Source organism: Triticum aestivum, chromosome 6D (genome assembly GCF_018294505.1).
Source record: "Triticum aestivum cultivar Chinese Spring chromosome 6D, IWGSC CS RefSeq v2.1, whole genome shotgun sequence".
NCBI classification, from domain to species: domain Eukaryota; kingdom Viridiplantae; phylum Streptophyta; class Magnoliopsida; order Poales; family Poaceae; genus Triticum; species Triticum aestivum.
In genome coordinates this window covers 144,576,432-144,599,990 of record NC_057811.1, presented here as the reverse complement: position 1 = coordinate 144,599,990, position 23,559 = coordinate 144,576,432, and the positions used below count along the sequence as shown (strand labels likewise).

The following is a 23,559-nucleotide window of genomic DNA, read 5'->3' as shown; positions in this document are numbered from 1 at the left end:
CTTGAGTCCAAATGAAAAGCAAGAACCTCCAAGACCAAAGACAGATCTTGGGTGAATCCAAATAAAACTTTTGCCAAAAAAAAATATTTGAGAGGGAGAGTTCTCTTAAAGGAAAAATTTAAATCACTCCCCTCAAGTCAAAAAAAAATCTTTTGAAAAATCCAAATAAAAACTTGGGTGTCACAGCTCTCCATGGACGCATCCCACGAAAGCACGCTTCAAGGCAGGCAAAGTCCGGGCGGGTCGTGCACGTTGAGCCGTCTCGATGAGATCGGTGCAGAGGTCCGGCTCAGGGCCCGGCTCACCAATCTTGCCAATAAAGACATGAATTCCGCCGAAGGGACCCGGTACCCGTACTCAATTGAGCTGGCATCGGGGCCCCAGTTTGCATTGTCGATGTAGAGCTTGCCGGGACGACTCTTGGTCATCCGGCCCACATCGTATCCCTTGAGCCCTTCGAAGCTGCCCTTCAAGAACTCAAATCCACCGTGCGCTGGCCCCACGGTGGGCGCCAACTGTCGTGGAATTGTCACGGCAGATGTCCTCGTGTTAGGACTTAGTCGTGGAGCCATCGCTGCTAGGAAGCTTAAAGGGGTTAAACGGGACAAGGAACACGAGGGTTATACTGGTTCGGCCCCTTACGGTGAAGGTAAAAGCCTACGTCCAGTTGAGGTGGTATTGCTTAGGGTTTCGATGACCAGGGAGCTTAATCGCTATGCCCGGTTATCGATCTATTGTCTCTCGTCCTGAACCACCGCCGGGTCGTCCCTTTATATAGAGAGGTTGACGCCCGCGGCTCTCAGAGTCCTGGCCGGCTTATAACAACATCCGGCTCGGACTCTTAACTACTCTTGCCTTATACTACAAGTCTTGTTACAACGGCGGTTTATCACTTTGGGCCTTAAGCCGCCTCCGGGTCTTAAGCCCATTATTGATCCGCCATCCCCAAGCTCGGTATTGGGCTTCACGTGATGATCATTATGACGTAACCCGGCCCCTCCTTGGCGGGAGACTCTAATGGTTGTATCCTCAACAGAACACAAGAGATCGAAAGGTCGAACATGAGTCGTATAGTAGATGCGATCAACATGGAGATGTTCACCGATGATGACTAGTCCGTCTCACGTGATGATCGGACACGGCCTAGTTTGACTCGGATCATGTATCACTTAGATGACTAGAGGGATGTCTATCTGAGTGGGAGTTCATTAAATAATCAGATGAACTTAATTATCATGAACATAGTCAAAAGGTCTTTGCAAATTATGTCATAGCTTACGCTTTAGTTCTACTGTTTAAGATATGTTCCTAGAGAAAATTTAGTTGAAAGTTGATAGTAGCAATTATGCGGACTGGGTCCGTAAACTGAGGATTGTCCTCATTGCTGCACAGAAGGCTTATGTCCTTAATGCACCGCTCGGTGTGCTGAACCTCATCGTCGTCTGTAGATGTTGCGAAACATCTGGCATACACGTTTTGATGACTACGTGATAGTTCAGTGCGTAATGCTAACAGTTTAGAATTGTGGCACCAAAGACGTTTTTGAAACGTCACAAAACATATGAGATGTTCCGAAGACTGAAATTGGGATTTCAGACTAGTGCCCACGTCAAGAGGTATGAGACCCCTGACAAGTTTCTTAAGCCTGCAAACTAAGGGAGAAAAGCTCAATCGTTGAGCATGTGCTCAGATTGTCTGAGTACCACAATCGCTTGAATCGAGTGGGAGTTAATCTTCCAGATGAGATAGTGATGGTTCTCCATAGTCACTGCCACCAAGCTATTAGAGCTTCGTGATGAACTATAACATATCAGGGATAGATATGATGATCCTTGAGCTATTCGCAATGTTTGACACCGCGAAAGTAGAAATCAAATAGGAGCATCAATTGTTGATGGTTAGTAAAACCACTAGTTTCAAGAAGGGCAAGGGCAAAAGGGATACTTCATGAAACAGCAAATTATTTGCTGCTCTAGTGAAGAATCCCAAGGTTGAACCCAAACCCGAGACTAAGTGCTTCTGTAATGAGGGGAACGGTCACTGAAGCAGAACTACCCTAGATACTTGGTAGATGACAAGGCAGGCAAGGTCGACAGAAGTATATTGGATATACATTATATGAATGTGTACTTTACTAGTACTCCTAGCAGCACCAGGGTATTAGATACTGGTTCGGTTGCTAAGTGTTAGTAACTCGAAATAAAAGCTACGGAATAAACGGAGACTAGCTAAAGGTGAGATGACGATATGTGTTGGAAGTGTTTCCAAGGTTGATGTGATCAAGCATCGCATGCTCCCTCTGCCATCGAGATTGGTGTTAAACCTAAATAATTGTTATTTGGTGTTTGTGTTGAGTATAAACATGATTGGATTATGTTTATCGCAATACGGTTATTCATTTAAGGAGAATAATGGTTACTCTATTTATTTGAATAATACCTTCAATGGTCTTGCACCTAAAATGAATCTCGATCGCAGTGATACACATGTTCGTGCAAAAAGATATAAAATAGCAATGATAGTACCACATACTTGTGGCACTGCCATTTGAGTCATATTGGTATAGAACGCATGAAGAAGCTCCATGTAGATGGATCTTTGGACTCACTCGTTTTGAAAAGATTGAGACATGCGAACCATGTCTATTGGTATATATGCATGAAGAAACTCCATGCGGATGGATCGTTTGGACTCACTTGATTTTGAATCACTTGAGACATGCAAATCATACCACATGGGCAAGATGACTGAAAGGCCTCGTTTTCAGTAAGATGGAACAAGAGAGCAACTTGTTGGAAGTAATACATTTGATGGGTGCAGTCCAATGAGTGCTGAGGCACGCAGTGGATATCGATATGTTCTTACTTCACAGATGATTTAAGTAGATGCTAAGAATGTTTACTTAATGAAACACAAGTCTGAATTATTGAAAAGGTTCAAGTAATTTCAGAGTGAAGTTGAAGATCGTCGTGACAAGAGGATAAAATGTCTGTGATATGATCATAGAGATATATGAGTTACGAGTTTGGCACACAATTAAGACATTGTGGAAAGTGTTTCACAATTAATACCGCCTGGAACACCACAGTGTGATGGTGTGTCCGAACATCATAACTGCACCCTATTGGATATGGTGCATACCATGATGTCTCTTATCGAATTACCACTATCGTTTATGGGTTAGGCATTAGAGACAACCGCATTCACTTTAAATACGGAACCACGCAATTCCGTTGAGACGACACCGTTTAGAGAAACCTAAGTTGTCGTTTCTTAAAAGTTTGGGGCTGCGACGCTTATGTGAAAAAGGTTTCAGGCTGATAAGCACGAACCCAAAGCGGATAAATGCATCTTCATAGAATACCCAAAACAGTTGGGTATACCTCCTATTTCAGATCTGGAAGCAAAAGTGATTGTTTCTAGAAATGGGTCCTTTCTCAAGGAAAAGTTTCTCTTGAAAGAATTGAGTGGGAGGATGGTGGAGACTTGATGAGGTTATTGAACCATAACTTCAACTAGTGTGTAGCAGGGCACAGGAAGTTGTTCCTGTGGCACCTACACCAATTGAAGTGGAAGCTTATGATAGTGATCATGAAACTTCGGATCAAGTCACTACCAAACCTCGTAGGTCGATAAGGATGCGTACTACTTCAGAGTGGTACGTAATCCTGTCTTGGAAGTCATGTTGCTAGACAACAATGAACCTACGAGCTATGGAGAAGCGATGGTGGGCCCGGATTCCGATGAATGGCTCGAGGCCATGAAATCCGAGAGAGGATCCATGTATAAAAGCAAAGTATAGACTTTGGAAGAAATACTTGATGGTCGTAAGGCTGTTGGGTGCAGATGGATTTTAAAAGGAAGACACACAATGACGGTAAGTGTCACCATTAAGAAAGCTCGGCTTGTCGTTAAGATGTTTTCCGACAAGTTCAAGGAGTTGACTGCGATGAGACTTTCTCACTCGTAGCGATGCTAAGAGTCTGTTGGAATTATATTAGCAGTTACTGCATTATTTATGAAATCTTGCAGATAGGATGTCAAAACATTGTTTCCTCGACGATTTTCTTGAGGAAAGGTTGTATGTGATACAACCAGAAGGTTTTGTCAATCCTGAAAGATGCTAACAAGTATGCAAAGCTCCAGCAATCCTTCTGAGGACTGGAGTAAGCATCTCGGAGTTGGAATGTACGCTTTGATGAGATGATCAAAGATTTTGGGTTTAAACAAAGTTTATGAGAAACTTGTATTTCCAAAGAAGTGAGTGGGAGCACTATAGAATTTTTGATGAGTATATGTTGTTAACATATTGTTGATCAGAAATGGTGTAGAATTTCTGGAAAGCATACAAGGTTATTTGAGAAGTGTTTTTCAATGGAAAACCTAGATTAAGCTACTTGAACATTGAGCATCAAGATCTATGAGGATAGATCAAAAACGCTTAATAGTACTTTCAAAATGAATACATACCGTGACAAGATTTTGAAGGAGTTCAAAATAGACCAGCAAAGAAGGAGTTCTTGGCTGTGTTACAAGGTGTGAGTATTGAGTAAGACTCAAGACCTGACCACAGCAGAAGAGAGAGAAAGGACGAAGGTCGTCCCCTATGCTTTAGACGTAGGCTCTACAGTATGCTATGCTGTATACCACACATGAAGTGTGCCTTGCCATGAGTTAGTCAAGGGGTACAATAGTGATCCGGGAATGGATCACATGACAGCGGTCGAACTTATCCTTAGTATCTAGTGGACTAAGGAATTTTCTTGATTATGGAGGTGGAAAAGGAGTTCGTCGTAAAGGGTTACGTTGATGCAAACTTTGACACTAATCCGGATGACTCTGAGTAGTAAACCGGATTCGTATAGTTGAGAAGTTATTTGGAATAGCTCCAAGTAGCGCGTGGTAGCTGCATCTACAAGATGACATAGATATTCGTAAAGCACACACGGATCTGAAAAGGTTCAGACCCGTTGACTAATAACCTCTCTCACAAGCGAGATATGAACAAACCCCATGGGTGTTGGATTCATTACAATCACATGGCGATGTGAACTAGATTATTGACTCTAGTGCAAGTGGGAGACTGTTAGAAATATGCCCTAGAGGCAATAATAAATTGGTTATTATTACATTTCCTTGTTCATGATAATCGTTTATTATCCATGCTAAAATTGTATTGATAGGAAACTCAGATACATGTGTGGATACATAGACAACACCATGTCCCTAGTAAGCCTCTAGTTGACTAGCTCGTTGATCAATAGATGGTTATGGTTTCCTGACCATGGACATTGGATGTCGTTGATAACGGGATCACATCATTAGGAGAATGATGTGATGGACAAGACCCAATCCTAAGACCAGCACAAGATCGTGTAGTTCGTTTGCTAAGAGCTTTTCTAATGTCAAGTATCATTTCCTTAGACCATGAGATTGTGCAACTCCCGGATACCGTAGGAATGCTTTGGGTGTACCAAACGTCACAACGTAACTGGGTGGCTATAAAGGTGCACTACAGGTATCTCCGAAAGTGTCTGTTGGGTTGGCACGAATCGAGACTGGGATTTGTCACTCCGTGTAAACGGAGAGGTATCTCTGGGCCCACTCGGTAGGACATCATCATAATGTGCACAATGTGACCAAGGAGTTGATCACGGGATGATGTGTTACGGAACGAGTAAAGAGACTTGCCGGTAACGAGATTGAACAAGGTATCGGGATACCGACGATCGAATCTCGGGCAAGTACTATACCGATAGACAAAGGGAATTGTATACGGGATTGATTGAATCCCCGACATCATGGTTCATCCGATGAGATCATCGTGGAACATGTGGGAGCCAACATGGGTATCCAGATCCCGCTGTTGGTTATTGGCCGGAAAACGTCTCGGTCATGTCTGCATGGTTCCCGAACCCGTAGGGTCTACACACTTAAGGTTCGATGACGCTAGGGTTATAGGGAATAGATATACGTGGTTACCGAATGTTGTTCGGAGTCCCGGATGAGATCCCGGACATCACGAGGAGTTCCGGAGGTAAAGATTTATATATGGGAAGTCCTTTTTTGGTCACCGGAAAAGTTTCGGGTGCTATCGGTAACGTACCGGGACCACCGGGAGGGTCCCGGGGGTCCACCAGGTGGGGCCACCAACCCCAGAGGCCTACGTGGGCCAATAGTGGGAAGGGACCAGCCCCTAGGCGGGCTGGGGCGCCTCCCACCAAGGCCCAAGGCGCCCTCAAGAGGAGAGGGGGCAAACCCTAGGAGCAGATGGGCCCTAAGGCCCACCCTAGGTGCGCCCCCCTCTCTCCCCCTTGGCCGCCACCCAGATGGGATCTGGGGGCTGCCGCCACCCCTAGGAAGGGAACCCTAGGTGGGGGCGCAGCCCCTCCTCTTCCCCTATATATACTTGAGGTATGGGGGCTGCCCAACACATGATTTTCTCTCCCTCTTGGCGCAGCCCTACCTCTCTCCCTCCTCATCTCTCGTAGTGCTTGGCGAAGCCCTGCTGGAGTACCACGCTCCTCCACCACCACCACCACGCCGCCGTGCTGCTGCTGGACGGAGTCTTCCCCAACCTCTCCCTCTCTCCTTGCTGGATCAAGGCATGGGAGACGTCACCGGGCTGCACGTGTGTTGAACGCGGAGGCACCGTTCTTTGGTGCTCAGATCGGATTCGGCCGCGATCTGAATCGCAACGAGTACGATTACCTCATCCGCGTTCTTGCAACGCTTCCGCTTAGCGATCTACAATGGTATGTAGATGCACTCCCCTTCCCCTCGGTGCTAGATTACTCCATAGATTGATCTTGGTGATGCGTAGAAAATTTTGAATTTCTGCTACGTTCCCCAACACATTCGTGGGTTTCTTTGGGCTAGAAGCACCGATGCCAAAGGCGGCCAATGCTTGGTCAACTGGCAAAGGGTGTGCCGCCCGCTTTCCCTCGGTGGCCTCGGCGTCCGTGACCTTTAGCGCAGCGGCATCGCGCTCAGAACCCGCTGGCTATGGCTCAAGTACACACATACGTCGCGCCCATGGAGCCACCTGCACATCCCTCATGACCCCGCCGTCTCGGCCATCTTCCGTGCGTCTACCACTTGGACACTCGGCGACGGACACACGTGTAGGTTTTGGGGTGACCACTGGATCAATGGTAGATCAGTCGCCGAGATCGTCCCGCTCGTCCTTTCTCTTGTTTCTTGGCGACGACGCAAGACCCGCACGGTGCACGATGGCCTGCTCCAGCGCTCTTGGGTCCGGGACATCCAGGGCGCCCTAGGCCCCGCTGCTCTCGTCCAGTACGTCGACCTCTAGCGCTGCGTGCGTCAGGTCTCTCTTTCTGACTCCCCCGACTCTCTCCAATGGCGCTGGACCTCTTCTGCCACCTACTCGGCCAGCTCTTGTTACCAGGCGCTTTTCCTCGGCGCCTGCCAGGACCCTCACTGGCGGCTCACATGGAAGCCATGGGCTCCCCTCCACATAAAATTCTTTATGTGGCTTGCCTTGCAAGACCGATGCTGGATGGCCGAACGACTCGCTCGACATGGCCTCCCGCACGAGGACTCATGCACCTTCTGTGATTAGGAAGAAGAGACGATGCAACATATCATGGTGGGCTGCTCCTTCTCCCGCCAAATATGGCATGAGGGCCTTGGCTGGGTTCGCTCAACCGCCGACATTCCGAGCAGCGATGCTGACTTCTTCACCTGGTGGGAGACGTCCTGCAACCATTCACCATCCCCCACGCGCAAAGGTTTGGCCTCCCTTATCATCCTCACGACCTGGTGGCTTTGGAAGCACAAGAACGCTTGCATCTTTGACGGCGAACAGCCCTCCATCACCCGGCTTTCTGACATCATTCGAGACGAAGCGCGCATGTGGGCCAAGGCCGGCGCCAACGGACTGCACAACATCATTCCCGAGAGATAGCACTATAAGTTTCTGGGGCTGAGCAACCCCATGTATGTTCTGCTCCTGGCTCGCTTCCATGCCTTCCTGTGTACATGGCTTAGCGAGTTCTTGTAATCCCATCCTGTACAAACTCTTCTCCTATCAATGAAAAGATACGCATCCTCTGCGTATTCGCGAAAAAAAGCAAACTACTTATCTTGTAACATTAGACGATTTTTTTCAGAGTTCATATATATATCTTGATAAACATCACAGTATTTTACTTATGTGCAAACAAACACTTGAACAAATATATACCAGTCTTAGTACACACACTATGTGTTCCCCTAATTATTTCAGCCCACAACATGTTGCACTCTATTACATTGCACTATGATGAGAAAAGGCCCTCTTTTCCTCCAGCTTTACAAACACACTTCCATCGTATATACCTCTCGCATCGTCCTTATGAAGAAATCCATCATTGTCACTCGCGACGTTGTATATTCCGCCCCATTCTATTTGAGGTCCCTCCCTGAATTTATAACAATAGAAACGGAAAACTTAGCAGGACCCAATAATCTTAACTAACTCTTTTGCCCTTCCGTTAATTAAAATCATGCTTTTTTAAGGAAATAATTGATTTGTTATAAAAACCGAGGAACCATGAGCAATTACACATATTCATAGGTTTTTCGTTAAAAAACAAAATCCACATATAACCACGGCATGCATATGTAACAAATTACCATGATGCAGGGTCCAGTGGATCTCGATTTGCTAGGATCATATCCTCCACCTCCAAATATGTCAAACCATCTGGTCTAGTTTTTGCATGCTTTATGAATATTTCCTCAAACTTTTGTGGAACAAACCTACAGCTTGACATGTTTAGCATATATACGGATTCGAATGATAGAAATATGCACAAAAACTAGCATATATACGAGAATAAAATATCAAAGCATAAATGTACATAATATCTCCCAATGATCAAGGTAAATCAGTTATATCCAAGTTACAAAGGAAGAGCATTATAAGTCCTCTGCATTGCTTTACAGCTGTTGGATATGTGACATCCCATAAGTTTGTTTTTATATGTATGGATAGAGCTGGTGCACCTCGGTGTTCCGCATAGAACTGGTTATAATATAAAATATCAAAATAGATTTTACCCCATGCAAATTTCTCTTTAAAAGACACTAATTAGTTGAGTTAAGCGGTATTTTTCTATATACCCGTGGATGCACACATCCATAAAATATCTGTAAAGCTTTCACTATATAGATGAGCACACAATCCAACCCACAAAAAAATTATTCTAAATCCTAGAAATCTCGTAAAGTGGGACGATTTCTAAAGTTTAAAAAGTTAGCAGAAACAAAACCATAAGTTTAAGTGATTTGTAACTGTTATTTTCCTTGGTTCACCTGATATGTACATAAGTAGCACGAAGAGGCGGAGCTAGGAAAAATTTCCATTGGGTTCACTTAAAATTTGCGTGTGAACTAACTATACTATCGTAGACTATTTCACAACAAAACCAAAGCAATAATAAGGGCAGTCGTGAGTTAATGGGTTCAGCTTTGATTTTTAGTTGGGTTCAGACAGCCAAATACCTATATAGTAACAAGTGATTGCAAAAAATCGCAGCTCCGCCCCTAAATAGCACGTGCTATTAATTACCTTCCTTTAACATCAAATGCACCGGTATCACTCCCATGCATTCCTCTCTGCATATTCTCTATGTATATTGATAAGTGAGGCAATGGTGCATCAGCCTGGATTGAAAAAAGATATAACATATCAAGCTCGTAGTTCTTCCACAAACATGTCTATATGTTAAAAGAATAGTGTGTGTGTGCACGTGTGGGTGAGGGAGAGGAGAAGTACGGGGCTTGTTATAGGACCATTAGCAGCATGCACCAAGGTGGCAAATTCTCTCGCATATGTAACATTAAAACCAATTGCGACAGACCCTACATTCCAAAGTATAAGTTTAGCATGGATTAGAATATAAAATGAAGCCTCCAGCAATAGAGTGCTCTGTATTTAGGACTCGCATCTATGTAAAACCAGTTACTTATACGACACTAAAATAATATAAAGTTAAATATATGTGTTTCGCAGTGATATGGATATAATGTCATTTTATTCAGTTTAATATAATCAGCACGAAGAAAAGTTGAACACAGCAGCAAAATCACTTAAACATGGCATGACCAAATGAAAATGTTTTTTTAGAATAAATGAAAATGTTTTTTATTCGAGTGAAATGCACAGAGAGTGCAATTACTTAGCTGTTAGAAGGGAGAGAGGTTTGGTGCTCTGATACCATGTTAAAAGGAAGAGAGGGATTGACGGAATATGATGGTTGTATTATTGAGCCTCGAGGGCAAGTATATATTGAGTACAAGATTTGGAGGGCAGGACACCTTCTAGAGATATGATGAAAATAACTCTATCTAATCCCGGGCAATCTCTACTACCAAATATGTCTCTAACATTAGCGGATGTGGCCAATCAACTCTGCTGGCACTGGACTAATTTGTACTCTGTAGCTAAGGCTAAAAGATCGATTGAGCTTCTCTTTTATCCATGAAAATGCATAGATTTTTTTTTCAATTTGCAGATATGTGCGATTTGTATACTATCTTAGTAAGACTAAATCGTGCAGAATTTGTTGCAGAAATAAATCACCTTCAAATGTTTCCGAAGGAGTAATGATGCCATCCTTGTTACGGTCGAAAAAGGAGACATGTTTCTGGAGTGCCGTCATGTTGCGAATCTCAGTATGTGCCATCACATGCCCCCCTTTAAGTTACAAACACAATAGTGATGATATGCGTAAATGAGAAATTACAGAAAAGTTTGCAATAGTTATCATGTAGTAATAAATAATAGAGGAAATCGCAGCATGTACCAAGACTTACCGCCAAACATCCATAGAAACAGAAGAGCAGCCACCGGCGGCAGGAGTAGAGAAGCTGCTGCTGATGATTGTCGTCGGATCGCCATCGCTGCTGCTGCCGCCGCCGGTAACCCCTTCTTCTCTGTCCGTGTGACTGAGAGTGTGCTCAGGGAACGCGGTGCACTGTTTAAGTAGCCAGGGAAGAGCTACATATGAAAGGTCCCTCTTTCTTGCTGAAGCAGAGATGGTACTTGGCGGAAGCTAAACCACGTAAACAACTTTGTTGGCGGATGCGGAGTATTAGTCTCTGGTGCATTTATGATTGATGTGCGGAAGAGGAGCAAACTTTTATATGACTACCGATGTTGACGTTTTGTTGTATATGGTGCAAATGCGGTAGCAAACTGGCCACCGGTTGGTTAGATTCGTGGTGGTCCTCGTTGTTGCTTGGAGGAAGCTAAACCACGTTTCAGTAGGCAAATCAATCTTGAATTACCAGCAGGTGTTTCACAAAATAATCTCACATGAGCCTGGAGAAAAATAATCTAAGCGGGATGTCATTTATATTCAGTAATCTTTGACATTTAAAACTGAAAAGAAAGGAACAACTGAAAAAACAATTTTTTTAAACCTGCACGGATGTCAATCTTGAAATTGACTATTTTGGATCAGCCCAATAGCAGTTTCAGAAATTTCTAATAAATCCCCACCCAGCCTATTCGTGCAAGGCAGTGGAACTAAAATTTAGTCCGCGTTGCTAGTTTGATGGGAGTTGGACCTTCTTATAAGGGAAGTTGTTTCCTCATATGTATGAGCATGAGAACAAGAGGGACATTCACGCGCTCCTCCTTCGCCGCTCGCCTCGCCTTGGTTTGCGGGAATGAGCCGATGTCTAATTTTTTGCCACGCACGACCGGTATACGAAAGGTCACTGAGCTACTGCTACGATCTTCTCCATCCTGGCTTGTGGTGTGCACCGCAGGTTGGGACAGTACGCTTCCGAAACCCCACCACTTTGAGTCCTGTACGGGAGAAGGGTGATAAGGTTTTTGGGGACCGCTCCACGCGACTACTGACTTCTTCATCACGGACGCCCCGGACTCCGACGACTACTTCTCCGACGACAACTTCTTCCCCGACGTCGACAACCTCTTAGACGACATGGCGAGGACACCGACCCCAAGACCAGTGCTTCTGCCGTTGCTCCGTATGTCTTCATGTTCTCTCTGTTTAAGATCTTGCCTCAGTTTCTTGCTCTAGTCTTTCTTGTTCCACTCTATGTTCTATATATGTTTTGTTCTGTTCTACTTCATATGTTCAGATGCTATTTGCCTTCACTCTGCTAGATTACATGACATGTTTCATCTGTACTACACTAGTCATGTTTTATCTAGTATTTATGTTAATAAAATCATATGGTAAATTGCTCATATTTCCAACAATCCAAAAACCTTATTATTGGCAATTTACCCTGAGTGGTTTTGCTGCTTCCATGAGACCTCCTATGTTTGAGGGTATCCAATATAAGAGGTGCCGCATGAGAGCAGTCTTATGGTTTCAAACCATGAGTTGCTATGACGCCACTCTTGGCAAACCTGAAGGAGATTATGAAGCTCAACAGGAACAAGCTTTTCAGAAAATGGATACCCTGTTTAAGGCTGCTCTCTTGAGTGTTCTTGGTGAGAACATAGTTGATGCTTATGCGTCAACTGATAATGAAAAAGATATGTGGGATGCACTCGAGGCCAAGTTTGGGGTCTCGGATGCCGGCACTGAGCTGTACATCATGGAACAATGCTATGACTACAGGATCACTGAAGAGCGCTCCGTGGTTGAGCAAGCTCACGAGATATAGTCATTTGCTAGAGAACTTGATGTGACGCCCGGATAATTAAGCTACAGTAATTCCCTGCTAATGATGCGACGTCACCTCAGTTACTGTTGATAACCTCGCGTTGATTCAAAACCCGTTCAAATTCAAATTTAAAATAAAGTCAAACAATAAAAAATTTCAAACATTAAAACTAACATGTTCGATTTGTGACTAATAAATCGCAAGTAATTGCGGTGAAGAAACCCCACATTTATAAAATGATTAAATACTCTAAGGTGAATAAAACAGTAGCAAAAACCAATATTAAATGCTTTTATAATTAATAAAAAAAGAAACTAAATGGTTTTGGGGTAAAACCTTTTGGTTGCAGTGGGTTTTGTGTTATTATTAATTTAGGGATCATTTTAAATATTAAGTAAAAACTAAACAGAAAAGAAAGTATAATTAAAAAAACAAGACCAACAAAAAATATAAAAAAGGTAAAAGAACCCCCCCCCCCGGTGGCCAACTGGGCCTCGGCTCAGCCGGCTGGCCACAGCCACCCTGGGCTGGCCGGCCCAGCCTTGGCCTATATGGCCTCTCACCCCGAAACCCTAACCCGTAACACCCCCACTCGCCCCCACTACTCTCTCCTCCCCCGATCCGATCTGGATCGGGGCACCCCCCTCGCGTCCGCTCATCGTCCCCGCCGTCACCTCGCCGTCTCCCACCAAGGTGGCGCCCCACCATCGACGCCACCGCCGGATCCCGAAGGTCGCGTCACCTGCCCCCGTCGCGCTGGACCGCCCGTCCCCGCCTCTCCCTCGCGCTACTCCCTCTTGAGCTGGACGCCATCGCCCCACCGCCCTCGTCGCCGGCGGCCCGGACGCCGCCCCGTCCACACCACCGACGCCCTTCCGCTTCCCCGAGCCCATGGCCATGCCCTGCAGCTCCTCTGTGAGCACCCCGTCAGGCCCCTCTCCTCTCTCCCTCGCACGCCCATGCTCGCCCTCACCCTCGTTGTCCGTGCGCGAGACGCCACGTTCCTTGTCCCTGCCTGCGCGCTGCTCACTGCAGCCTGTGCACGCGCCCGTGCGTGGCCTCACTGCCGCTGGCCATCCCGCAGCCACCATACGGCGCGCCTCCTCGCGACGCACCTATAGCCCCAGCCACATCGCAAACCGTCACCGGAACCAAGCGCGCGGTCGTCGCCAGCAAGCTCGGCCTCATCGCCATTAACGTGCTGACGTGGCGTGGACTAACCCCTATTTCAGCACTAACCTGAACACCTAAACAGGCACTGACATGTGGACCCTCCCTAATTAACTTAAACGTAAATAATCTGCTTCACTAATCTAACAACCTAGTGTAAATGACACGCGGGCCCCACCACTAAATAAAATGGCTAGTTTAAACTGTTAAGTTAATAGCCACTGACACGTCGGGCCCACTAGCTAATTAGTTTAAGTTAAAAAATTAAAAACCTGTTATTAAACTCTCTCGCTGACCAGTGGGGCCCGCTGTTCTGCTGGCTAGGCTGCTGACTCAGCCCTGGCCCACCAGTCAGCCTCTGATGACTGGGCAGTTGACCAAGTCAACTGGGCCCCCTGTCAGCCTCTATTGCATGAGCCCATAGCATTTAAACATTAATTTAATTTCGAACTAAAGTAAATCCAGAAATTAGAAAATCATTTAAAACTTTGAAAATTTAATATAAAATAAACCGTAACTCGAATGAAAATACTTTGTACATGAAAGTTGCTCAGAACGACGAGACGAATACGGATACGCAGCTCGTTCGTCCGCCACACATCCCTAGCATAGCAAACTCGCAACTTTTCCCCTCCGATTCATCTGTCCGAAAACACGAAACACCGGGAATACTTTCCCGGATGTTTTCCCCCTTCGCCGGTACCACCTCCTACCGCGTTAGGGCACACCTAGCACCGCGCATTGTCATGTCTTCCATCGTCATGCTTATGTTTGCATTATATTCATTGTTTCTTCCCCCTCTTCTCTCCGGTAGACTACGAGACCGACATCGCTGTTGGTGCCCCGACCGACTACGCTGTTGACGACCCCTACTTGCCAGAGCAACCAGGCAAGCCCCCCCCTTGATCACCAGATATCGCCTATTCTTCTCTATACTGCTTGCATTAGAGTAGTGTAGCATGTTACTGATTTCGGTTAATCCTATTCTGTTGCATAGCCTGTCATTGTTTGCTACAGTTGTTACCCTTACCTGCTACCCTACTGCTTAGTATAGGATGCTAGTGTTCCATCAGTGGCCCTACACTCTTGTCCGTCTGCCATGCTATACTACTGGGCCGTGATCACTTCGGGAGGTGCTCACGGGTATATACTATATACTTTATATACATGACACATGTGGTGACTAAAGTCGGGTCGGCTCGTTGAGTACCCGCAAGTGATTCTGATGAGGGGGCTGAAAGGACAGGTGGCTCCATCCCGGTAGAGGTGGCCTGAGTTCCTGACGGCCCCCGACTGTTACTTTGTGGCGGAGCGACAGGGCAGGTTGAGACCACCTAGGAGAGAGGTGGGCCTGGCCCTGGTCGGCGTTCGCGGATACTTAACACGCTTAACGAGATCTTGGTATTTGATCCGAGTCTGGCCATTTGGTCTATACGCACTAACCAACTACGCGGGAACAGTTATGGACACTCGACGTCGTGGTATCAGGCGAAGCCTTCGTGACGTCAGCGACTGAGTGGCGCGCGCCGGATTGGACTGGAACGCCTGCTAGGCTAGGTCTGCTTCCGGCCACGTTCGCAACGTGCAGGTGTGCAATGGGCGATGGGCCCAGACCCCTGCGCCATAGGATTTAGACCGGCGTGCTGACCTCTCTGTTGTGCCTAGGTGGGGCTGCGACGTGTTGATCTTCCGAGGTCGGGCATGACCCAGGAAAGTGTGTCCGGCCAAATGGGATCAAGCATGTTGGGTTATGTGGTGCACCCCTGCAGGGAAGTTTATCTATTTGAATAGCCGTGTCCCTCGGTAGAAGGACGACCCGGAGTTGTACCTTGACCTTATGACAACTAGAACTGGATACTTAATAAAACACACCCTTCCAAGTGCTAGATATAACCCGGTGATCGCTCTCTAACAGGGCGACGAGGAGGGGATCGCCGGGTAGGATTATGCGATGCGATGCTACTTGGTGAACTTACCATCTACTCTCTTCTACATGCTGCAAGATGGAGGTGGCCAGAAGCATAGTCTTCGACAGGATTAGCTATTCCCCTCTTATTCTGGCATTCTGTAGTTCAGTCCATCGATATTGCCACTTTACACATATACCCATGCATATGTGGTGTAGATCCTTGCTTGCGAGTACTTTGGATGAGTACTCATGGTTGCTTTTTTCCCTCTTTTCCCCCATTCCATTCTACCTTGTTGTCGCAACCAGATGCTGGAGCCCAGGAGCCAGACGCCACCGTCGACGACGACTCCCACTACACTGGAGGTGCCTACTACTACGCGCAGCCCGCTGACGACGACCAGGAGTAGTTAGGAGGATCCCAGGCAGGAGGCGTGCGCCTCTTTCGATCTGTATCCCAGTTTGTGCTAGCCTTCTTAAGGCAAACTTGTTTAACTTATGTCTGTACTCAGATATTATTGCTTCCGCTGACTCGTCTATGATCGAGCACTTGTATTCGAGCCCTCGAGGCCCCTAGCTTGTATTATGATGCTTGTATGACTTATTTATGTTTTTAGAGTTGTGTTGTGATATCTTCCCGTGAGTCCCTGATCTTGATCATACACGTTTGCGTGCATGATTAGTGTACGGTCAAATCGGGGGCGTCACAAGTTGGTATCAGAGCTGACTGCCTGTAGGAATCCCCCTTCCACACTCCTTGGACGAAGTCGAGTCTAGACATTGCAAAAACTTTTACTAACATGGCTGTGTGTCTTACGGGCCCACGTCGCCTTTTGGGTGGTATTAGTATCTTTTACTCCTCGATCCTTACTTTGGGACTCTGAATCTCTCTCCTATTCGGGTTTAATGAATTTACTAAAGTCTAACTTTAGGTTCTCGAAAATACTGTCTCCTGAGAGCCCCTTCAGTCCAGATGATCGCCGGCTGCACCAGAAGATTTCGAAGATACTCTCCGATATTCTCTCGAGACCTTGTGCCCGTTGCTTTTGCAATTCCCTACCACCAAAATATCCCTATGGATAAATACTTACACCTGTCATTCTTACTTTTATTCCCAGTCGATCTTGTTATTACAAAATACCCCGAGAATACTTTGTGCCTACTGCCTTGCAGTTCTTTGCCACCTGAATACCCCTACGGATAATTCCTCGCTCTTACCGAGTATCCGTTCTTCCCCCGTTGTTCATATGATTCACAAGATACATTGAAATACGATCTGATCTTCCGGTATCCTCTGCCCGCTATTGCTTGGCAAATACTTGTCTGCTTGCATTATGGATGCGTTCCATATGACTAGCAATATTCATAGTATCCTTTGTCATTGTCATTTTGAGTCTGTTGATTCAATATGTTGCGAATTCTCGCAATCCTCAATCAGATCCTAGAATTCATTCTTTCGGCTCGGAAGTCATTTTAAACATTAGATGGATCTCGATTCTCGACCAATCAAATTGATGTCGATTGTACCCCTAAGTCTATTCAACTTATCCGTCCTTGATCAGAGTGTTTGCTTCTGATCCCTTGATTTGGAGCTTATAATTCCTTTGCATTTGAGCTTTGAATTAGTCAGTTGTTTTGATAATCCGATCTCCTTGCTTTCTTTCTTCTTCTGGTTGTGTACCGATGCTCACATCAGATCCCTTGTGGGACACTAGAACCTTTATTGGATTTTATCCGACGACGTCCTTCATATTCAATAATCTTGTGAGCCTTTCCTTGGAAACATAATGCCTTTGGTAAATTGTATCCCCTGCTTGCTCAAGCATGCTCTACTATCGACCTTGTGTTATTTATTCTTGAAATTTGTGGTATATGTTCCTAAGAGACCCTGATGGGTTGAAGCTATGCCTTTTCTAATCTGTGTAAACCCGGAAGCTTCTACGGGTCATACTCTAACGGTGTTATGCCAAATAAAATTTCAGCACTACAACTTCATCAAACGCGAGGAGTGAATGAAAGGTTATGCATTGGAGAAGTGGGAGTCGACCTTGAACTTTGTGTTCATGCCCATGGACACGATGTATAACTTATCATGGAAGCTGCTCGTAAAAATAGTTACCCCCTTGTTATAAGTTCATCTTGTATCTGTGGTTCGGTCACCTATGATCGAGGTTTCCGACCATGTTCTCCTTTAAATACCGCAGTCCAACCTCTACTTTGATTTGTCGTCGAGTATTACCCCCTGGTATCTCAAGTTTATCACGGAACTGCATAACTTCTTATGAGATCTCCATCAAGTGCTACATTCTCATTGATTCCAATTTTTCACGGGCTCTGAGTTATTAAACACTCAAAGACACCGATAACTGACTCGAGTCCGCATCGCGATTAAGCAACTCTTGGTAACCTTCATTACTTACGAGTTTGAACTCAAACACGTCATTCCTAGCCTGCTTGTCTATATCCTTGTCATGTCGATTTTAACTGTGCTACCTGGTCCTTCCCAGCGCACAAATTTCGACAGTGAGCTAATCTTGCATCGATCTTCCTCGTCATATCACTTCTCCTTGAACAACAAACTTGATTTCGAGTTTGTGTCCTACCCGTGGTTCCAATAACCTTTCGCTTTCATCATTCCTTTGACTTGATGTCATCGTCGATCAATTACATCTTCTTGAAAACCTCTCAACAAATTTGTCGTGATCATTGTCAACAGTTTGACTTCTTCCAAGTTGTGTGTCGAAATTCAGGATGAGAAATACCATCCTTGCCCCTCGATGAATTGTGTTATCATCGACAACATTCTTGCCTCCCCCCAACACAAGCTTGTTCATATTTTGTGTTGTATCTTGATTTCCTTGCTATCTAGCTTATGATATGTTCTACCTTGGAGTATTACCATCTTTTATGTCAAGAATGTCGTGAGGATTACTCCACCTCTTAAGAATTCTTGGTACAGTGATACTTCTCACCATCACCATTCTTTCATGGTCCCCGTGTTGTTTCTAACCGAAATACCGACAAATGGGCTGTGATGTGTAAATTCTAAACTTCTAGCAACCCTATTGCTTTGAAGTTAATGGTCGATAGTTTCATTCTAAGTCTATTGCTTATTGAATCATCATTCAAACATTGATCGTGCTACCTAGTCCAAATTTCCGGGTGCACCCTTCTATCATTGATAAATTGTGTATGATTTCCTCGAGCATACATCATTATATCATTGATCTGACTAATGTTATCTCCTTGTTGACATAATTGTGGAAATTCATCTTTTTGGAAATCTTAATGAATTGTCGCTGAGTCAATCAGCCACCTCCTCACCTCCTTGATTTAATGTTGAACTCTTGTTTCAGAACTCGCTTCCATAGTTCAATTCTCGAGAATATTACAATGCCATCTCGACTGTGTTGCACCTTTCTTCTCAGGCATCCTGAGTCTGAGTTATCCTGACACCAACCAGATCTGAATCTCGGTCAGATATGATGGTTGGAACATATTTTCAAGAGTTATAACATTGGTCGTTATATGACCCGGTAAGGTGGTGTCATGCCTAGTACACCTGGCCGGAGGACCCTATTGTTATAGTTCCCCTCTTAACAAGGTTATTGATTCTTCCATGAGGAAATCGTAAGACTTATTCTATAAGTTGTTCCTGATGGATCCTTTGTTTATCCAAAGTCCGACCTTTGCTTGAAGACTATGTCAAAGCTATCTCGAAGCATGTTTGTGGTACTCCGATCATCAATAAGAACCTTTAAAGCACAATGCTAAATTTTCCTTATCAATTATCCAAACACCGTTGTATGGGTAATGTCAGGAAAGTTCTCTCCCCTTACCTAAATGGTTTTCTACCTTCTATCCTGTCATGGATACCATCTGCTTGTCCTTGGGAAGGATATACCCCTGAAATATGTGTTTAAACACATTTTCCTTTCCATTGTTCTGTTTAATCTGATAATCACATTTTCCTTTCCAATTGTTTTGTTTAACCTTCTTGAGGTTTATATGATCTAAGTAATAATTCCCTGCTTGTGCAAACACCTCGTTGTACCACTCTGTCGGTAAGACCCTGTTACTATTGTTGATGACATTCCGGTAACCACCGATGGACGAGAACTTTGCCTATTTGGTCCGCCTCATTCAACGAGCAGGAAAATGGTTCTCTTAGTCCCTCGCCCTTGGTACCGACATTGTTGCCAAAATAAATGGCAGGCTACCCTCTGACATACCTTACTATCGTGACCGTGCAAGATGTCAGCACCCTTTCTACTTTTAACCCACGTGGTGGGCCCATAACCCACAGTTCCACAGGATCGAAACCTGACTCTCTTGTACACCCTGTTGCCAAAGTTATTCCTCGCGCTTGACTTCATATGTAATTCACGGGTCACCTGCCTAGTGCTCTATTCTGGTATCAGTCGCAATACTTACTCTCGCCGCTCTGAACCCCTTTCTCACTCTGGTTCAGACTTGGAGCAACTATCTATCCGCTTGGAACCTCTTATTGTACCTTCGTACCTTACTCTTGATGCATTTTATATGTTCAACTCGAGAGATAATCTTATGCTCATTCATGGGTTAACCCCAGATTGTTTCCCTCATAAGCATTATGTCGTAGCCGAGCTGACCCTTACCTATTCGTAAGTACGTTGGAGTTCCTGAAGAAAAGGACGACTTCACCATGATGACTTGAAGCAGAGTAATGAAGACGTCAATGTAAGGGATCGACCTCTTCGAGAAGAGCAACCAAGGCCGAGAAGATCCGTTAGAATTTCGTAACCAGACCTTTCCCCCTTCTCTACCTCTTAAATCTCGGGAAGAGATTTCTTGTAGTGGACGAGAATTGTGATGCCCAGATAATTAAGCTACAGTAATTCCCTGCTAATGATGCGACGTCACCTCAGTTACTATTGATAACCTCGCGTTGATTCAAAACCCGTTCAAATTCAAATTTAAAATAAAGTCAAACAATAAAAGTTTTCAAACATTAAAACAAAAATGTTCGGAGTGTGCCAAATAATGCCTAGGTATTTAAGGTGAAGGTACCACACTTTTACAAATGAATAAATAGTTTAAGTTGAATTAAAACAGAGTAGGAAAATAAATAAAAGAAAAGGAAAATAACAAGACCAACAAAAAAAATAAAAAAGGTAAAAGAACCCCCCCCGGTGGCCAACTGGGCCTCGGCCCAGCCTTGGCCTATATGGCCTCTCACCCCGAAACCCTAACCCGTAACCCCCCACTCGCCCCCACTACTCTCTCCTCCCCCGATCCGATCTGGATCGGGGCACCCCCCTCGCGTCCGCTCATCGTCCCTGCCGCCACCTCGCCGTCTTCCACCCAGGCGCCGCCCCACCATCGACGCCACCGCCGGATCCCGAAGGTCGCGTCACCCGCCCCCGTCGCGCTGGACCGCCCGTCCCCGCCTCTCCCTCGCGCTACTCCCTCCCGAGCTGGACGCCATCGCCCCACCGCCCTCGTCGCCGGCGGTCCGGACGCCGCCCCGTCCACACCACCGATGCACTTCCGCTTCCCCGAGCCCATGGCCATGCCCTACAGCTCCTCTGTGAGCACCCCGTCAGGCCCCTCTCCTCTCTCCCTCGCACGCCCATGCTCGCCCTCACCCTCGTTGTCCGTGCGCGAGACGCCGCATTCCCTGTCCCTGCCTGCGCGCTGCTCACTGCAGCCTGTGCACGCGCCCGTGCGTGGCCTCATTGCCGTTGGCCATCCCGCAGCCACCATACGGCGTGCCTCCTCGCGACGCACGTATAGCCCCATCCACATCGCAAACCGTCGCCGGAACCAAGCGCGCGGTCGTCGCCAGCAAGCTCGGCCTCATCGCCATTAACGTGCTGACGTGGCGTGGACTAACCCCTATTTCAGCACTAACCCGAACACCTAACCAGGCACTGACATGTGGACCCGCCCTAATTAACTTAAACATAAATAATCTGCTTCACTAATCTAACACCCTAGTGTAAATGACACGCGGGCCCCCACCACTAAATAAAATGGCTAGTTTAAACTGTTAAGTTAATAGCCACTGACACGTCGGGCCCACTAGCTAATTAGTTTAAGTTAAAAAATTAAAAACCTGTTATTAAACTCTCTCACTGACCAGTGGGGCCCGCTGTTCGGCTGACTAGGCTGCTGACTCAGCCCTGGCCCACCAGTCAGCCTCTGATGACTGGGCAGTTGACCAAGTCAACTGGGCCCCCTGTCAGCCTCTGTTGCATATGGCTGGGTACACTTCCTGTGTGCCCATAGCATTTAAATATTAATTTAATTTCGAACTAAAGTAAATCTAGAAATTAGAAAATCATTTAAAACTTTGAAAATTTAATATAAAATAAACCGTAACTCGAATGAAAATACTTTGTACATGAAAGTTGCTCAAAACGATGAGACGAATCCGGATACGCAGCCCGTTCGTCCGCCACACATCCCTAGCATAGCAAACTCGCAACTTTTTCCCTCCGATTCATCTGTCCGAAAACGCGAAACACCGGGAATACTTTCCCGGATGTTTTCCCCCTTCGCCGGTACCACCTCCTACCGCGTTAGGGCACACCTAGCACCGCGCATTGTCATGTCTTCCGTCGTCATGCTTATGTTTGTATTATATTCATTGTTTCTTCCCCCTCTTCTCTCCGGTAGACTACGAGACCGACGTCGCTGCTGGTGCCCCGACCGACTACGTTGTTGACGACCCCTACTTGCCAGAGCAACCAGGCAAGCCCCCCCCCTTGATCACCAGATATCACCTATTCTTCTCTATACTGCTTGCATTAGAGTAGTGTAGCATGGTACTGATTTCAGTTAATCCTATTCTGTTGCATAGCCTGTCATTGTTGCTACAGTTGTTACCCTTACCTGCTATCCTACTGCTTAGTATAGGATGCTAGTGTTCCATCAGTGGCCCTACACTCTTGTCCATCTGCCATGCTATACTACTGGGCCGTGATCTCTTCGGGAGGTGATCACGGGTATATACTATATACTTTATATACATGACACATGTGGTGACTAAAGTCGGGTCAGCTCGTTGAGTACCCGCAAGTGGTTCTGATGAGGGGGCTGAAAGGACAGGTGGCTCCATCCCGTTAGAGGTGGGCCTAGGTTCCTGACGGCCCCCGACTGTTACTTTGTGGCGGAGCGACAGGGCAGGTTGAGACCACCTAGGAGAGAGGTGGGCCTGGCCCTGGTCGGCGTTCGCGGATACTTAACACGCTTAACGAGATCTTGGTATTTGATCTGAGTCTGGCCATTTGGTCTTTACGCACTAACCAACTACGCGGGAACAGTTATGGGCACTCGATGTCGTGGTATCAGGCGAAGCCTTCGTGATGTTAGCGACTGAGTGGCGCGCGCCGGATTGGACTGGAACGCCTGCTAGGCTAGGTCTGCTTCCGGCCGCGTTCGCAACGTGCAGGTGTGCAATGGGCGATGGGCCCAGACCCCTGCGCCATAGGATTTAGACCGGCGTGCTGACCTCTCTGTTGTGCCTAGGTGGGGCTGCGACGTGTTGATCTTCCGAGGCCAGGCATGACCGAGGAAAGTGTGTCCGGCCAAATGGGATCAAGCGTGTTGGGTTATGTGGTGCACCCCTGCAGGGAAGTTTATCTATTCGAATAGCCGTGTCCCTCGGTAAAAGGACGACCCGGAGTTGTACCTTGACCTTATGACAACTAGAACTGGATACTTAATAAAACACACCCTTCCAAGTGCCAGATATAACCCGGTGATCGCTCTCTAACAGGGCGACGAGGAGGGGATTGCCGGTTAGGATTATGCTATGCGATGCTACTTGGTGAACTTACCAT

At 46.1% G+C, this 23,559-nt stretch overlaps 1 protein-coding gene across 1 annotated transcript; it reads right to left on the bottom strand.

The window, feature by feature from the left end:
• Nucleotides 1-8,147: 8,147 nt before the first annotated feature.
• Nucleotides 8,148-11,106, bottom strand: LOC100682467 (probable peroxygenase 5). The gene is made up of 6 exons (XM_044563215.1): nucleotides 10,825-11,106; nucleotides 10,592-10,705; nucleotides 9,785-9,870; nucleotides 9,578-9,672; nucleotides 8,641-8,766; nucleotides 8,148-8,426 (listed from the first exon to the last, which is right to left on the bottom strand). Exons 1-6 carry the CDS (start codon nucleotides 10,907-10,909, stop codon nucleotides 8,273-8,275), a joined length of 660 nt encoding a protein of 219 aa, XP_044419150.1. The 5' UTR covers nucleotides 10,910-11,106; the 3' UTR covers nucleotides 8,148-8,272.
• Between the last annotated feature and the right edge of the window lie 12,453 nt (nucleotides 11,107-23,559).

Excerpts from the sequence above, each read along its gene's own strand:
- LOC100682467 (XM_044563215.1), bottom strand. The coding sequence starts at position 10,909 with ATGGCGATCCGACGACAATCATCAGCAGCAGCTTCTCTACTCCTGCCG. Across the intron at positions 9,871-10,591 it reads TCCTTCGGAAACATTTGAAG|GGTCTGTCGCAATTGGTTTT; the intron begins GTGATTTATTTC and ends TTTGGAATGTAG. Across the intron at positions 8,427-8,640 it reads CCACTGGACCCTGCATCATG|GGAGGGACCTCAAATAGAAT; the intron begins GTAATTTGTTAC and ends TTATAAATTCAG.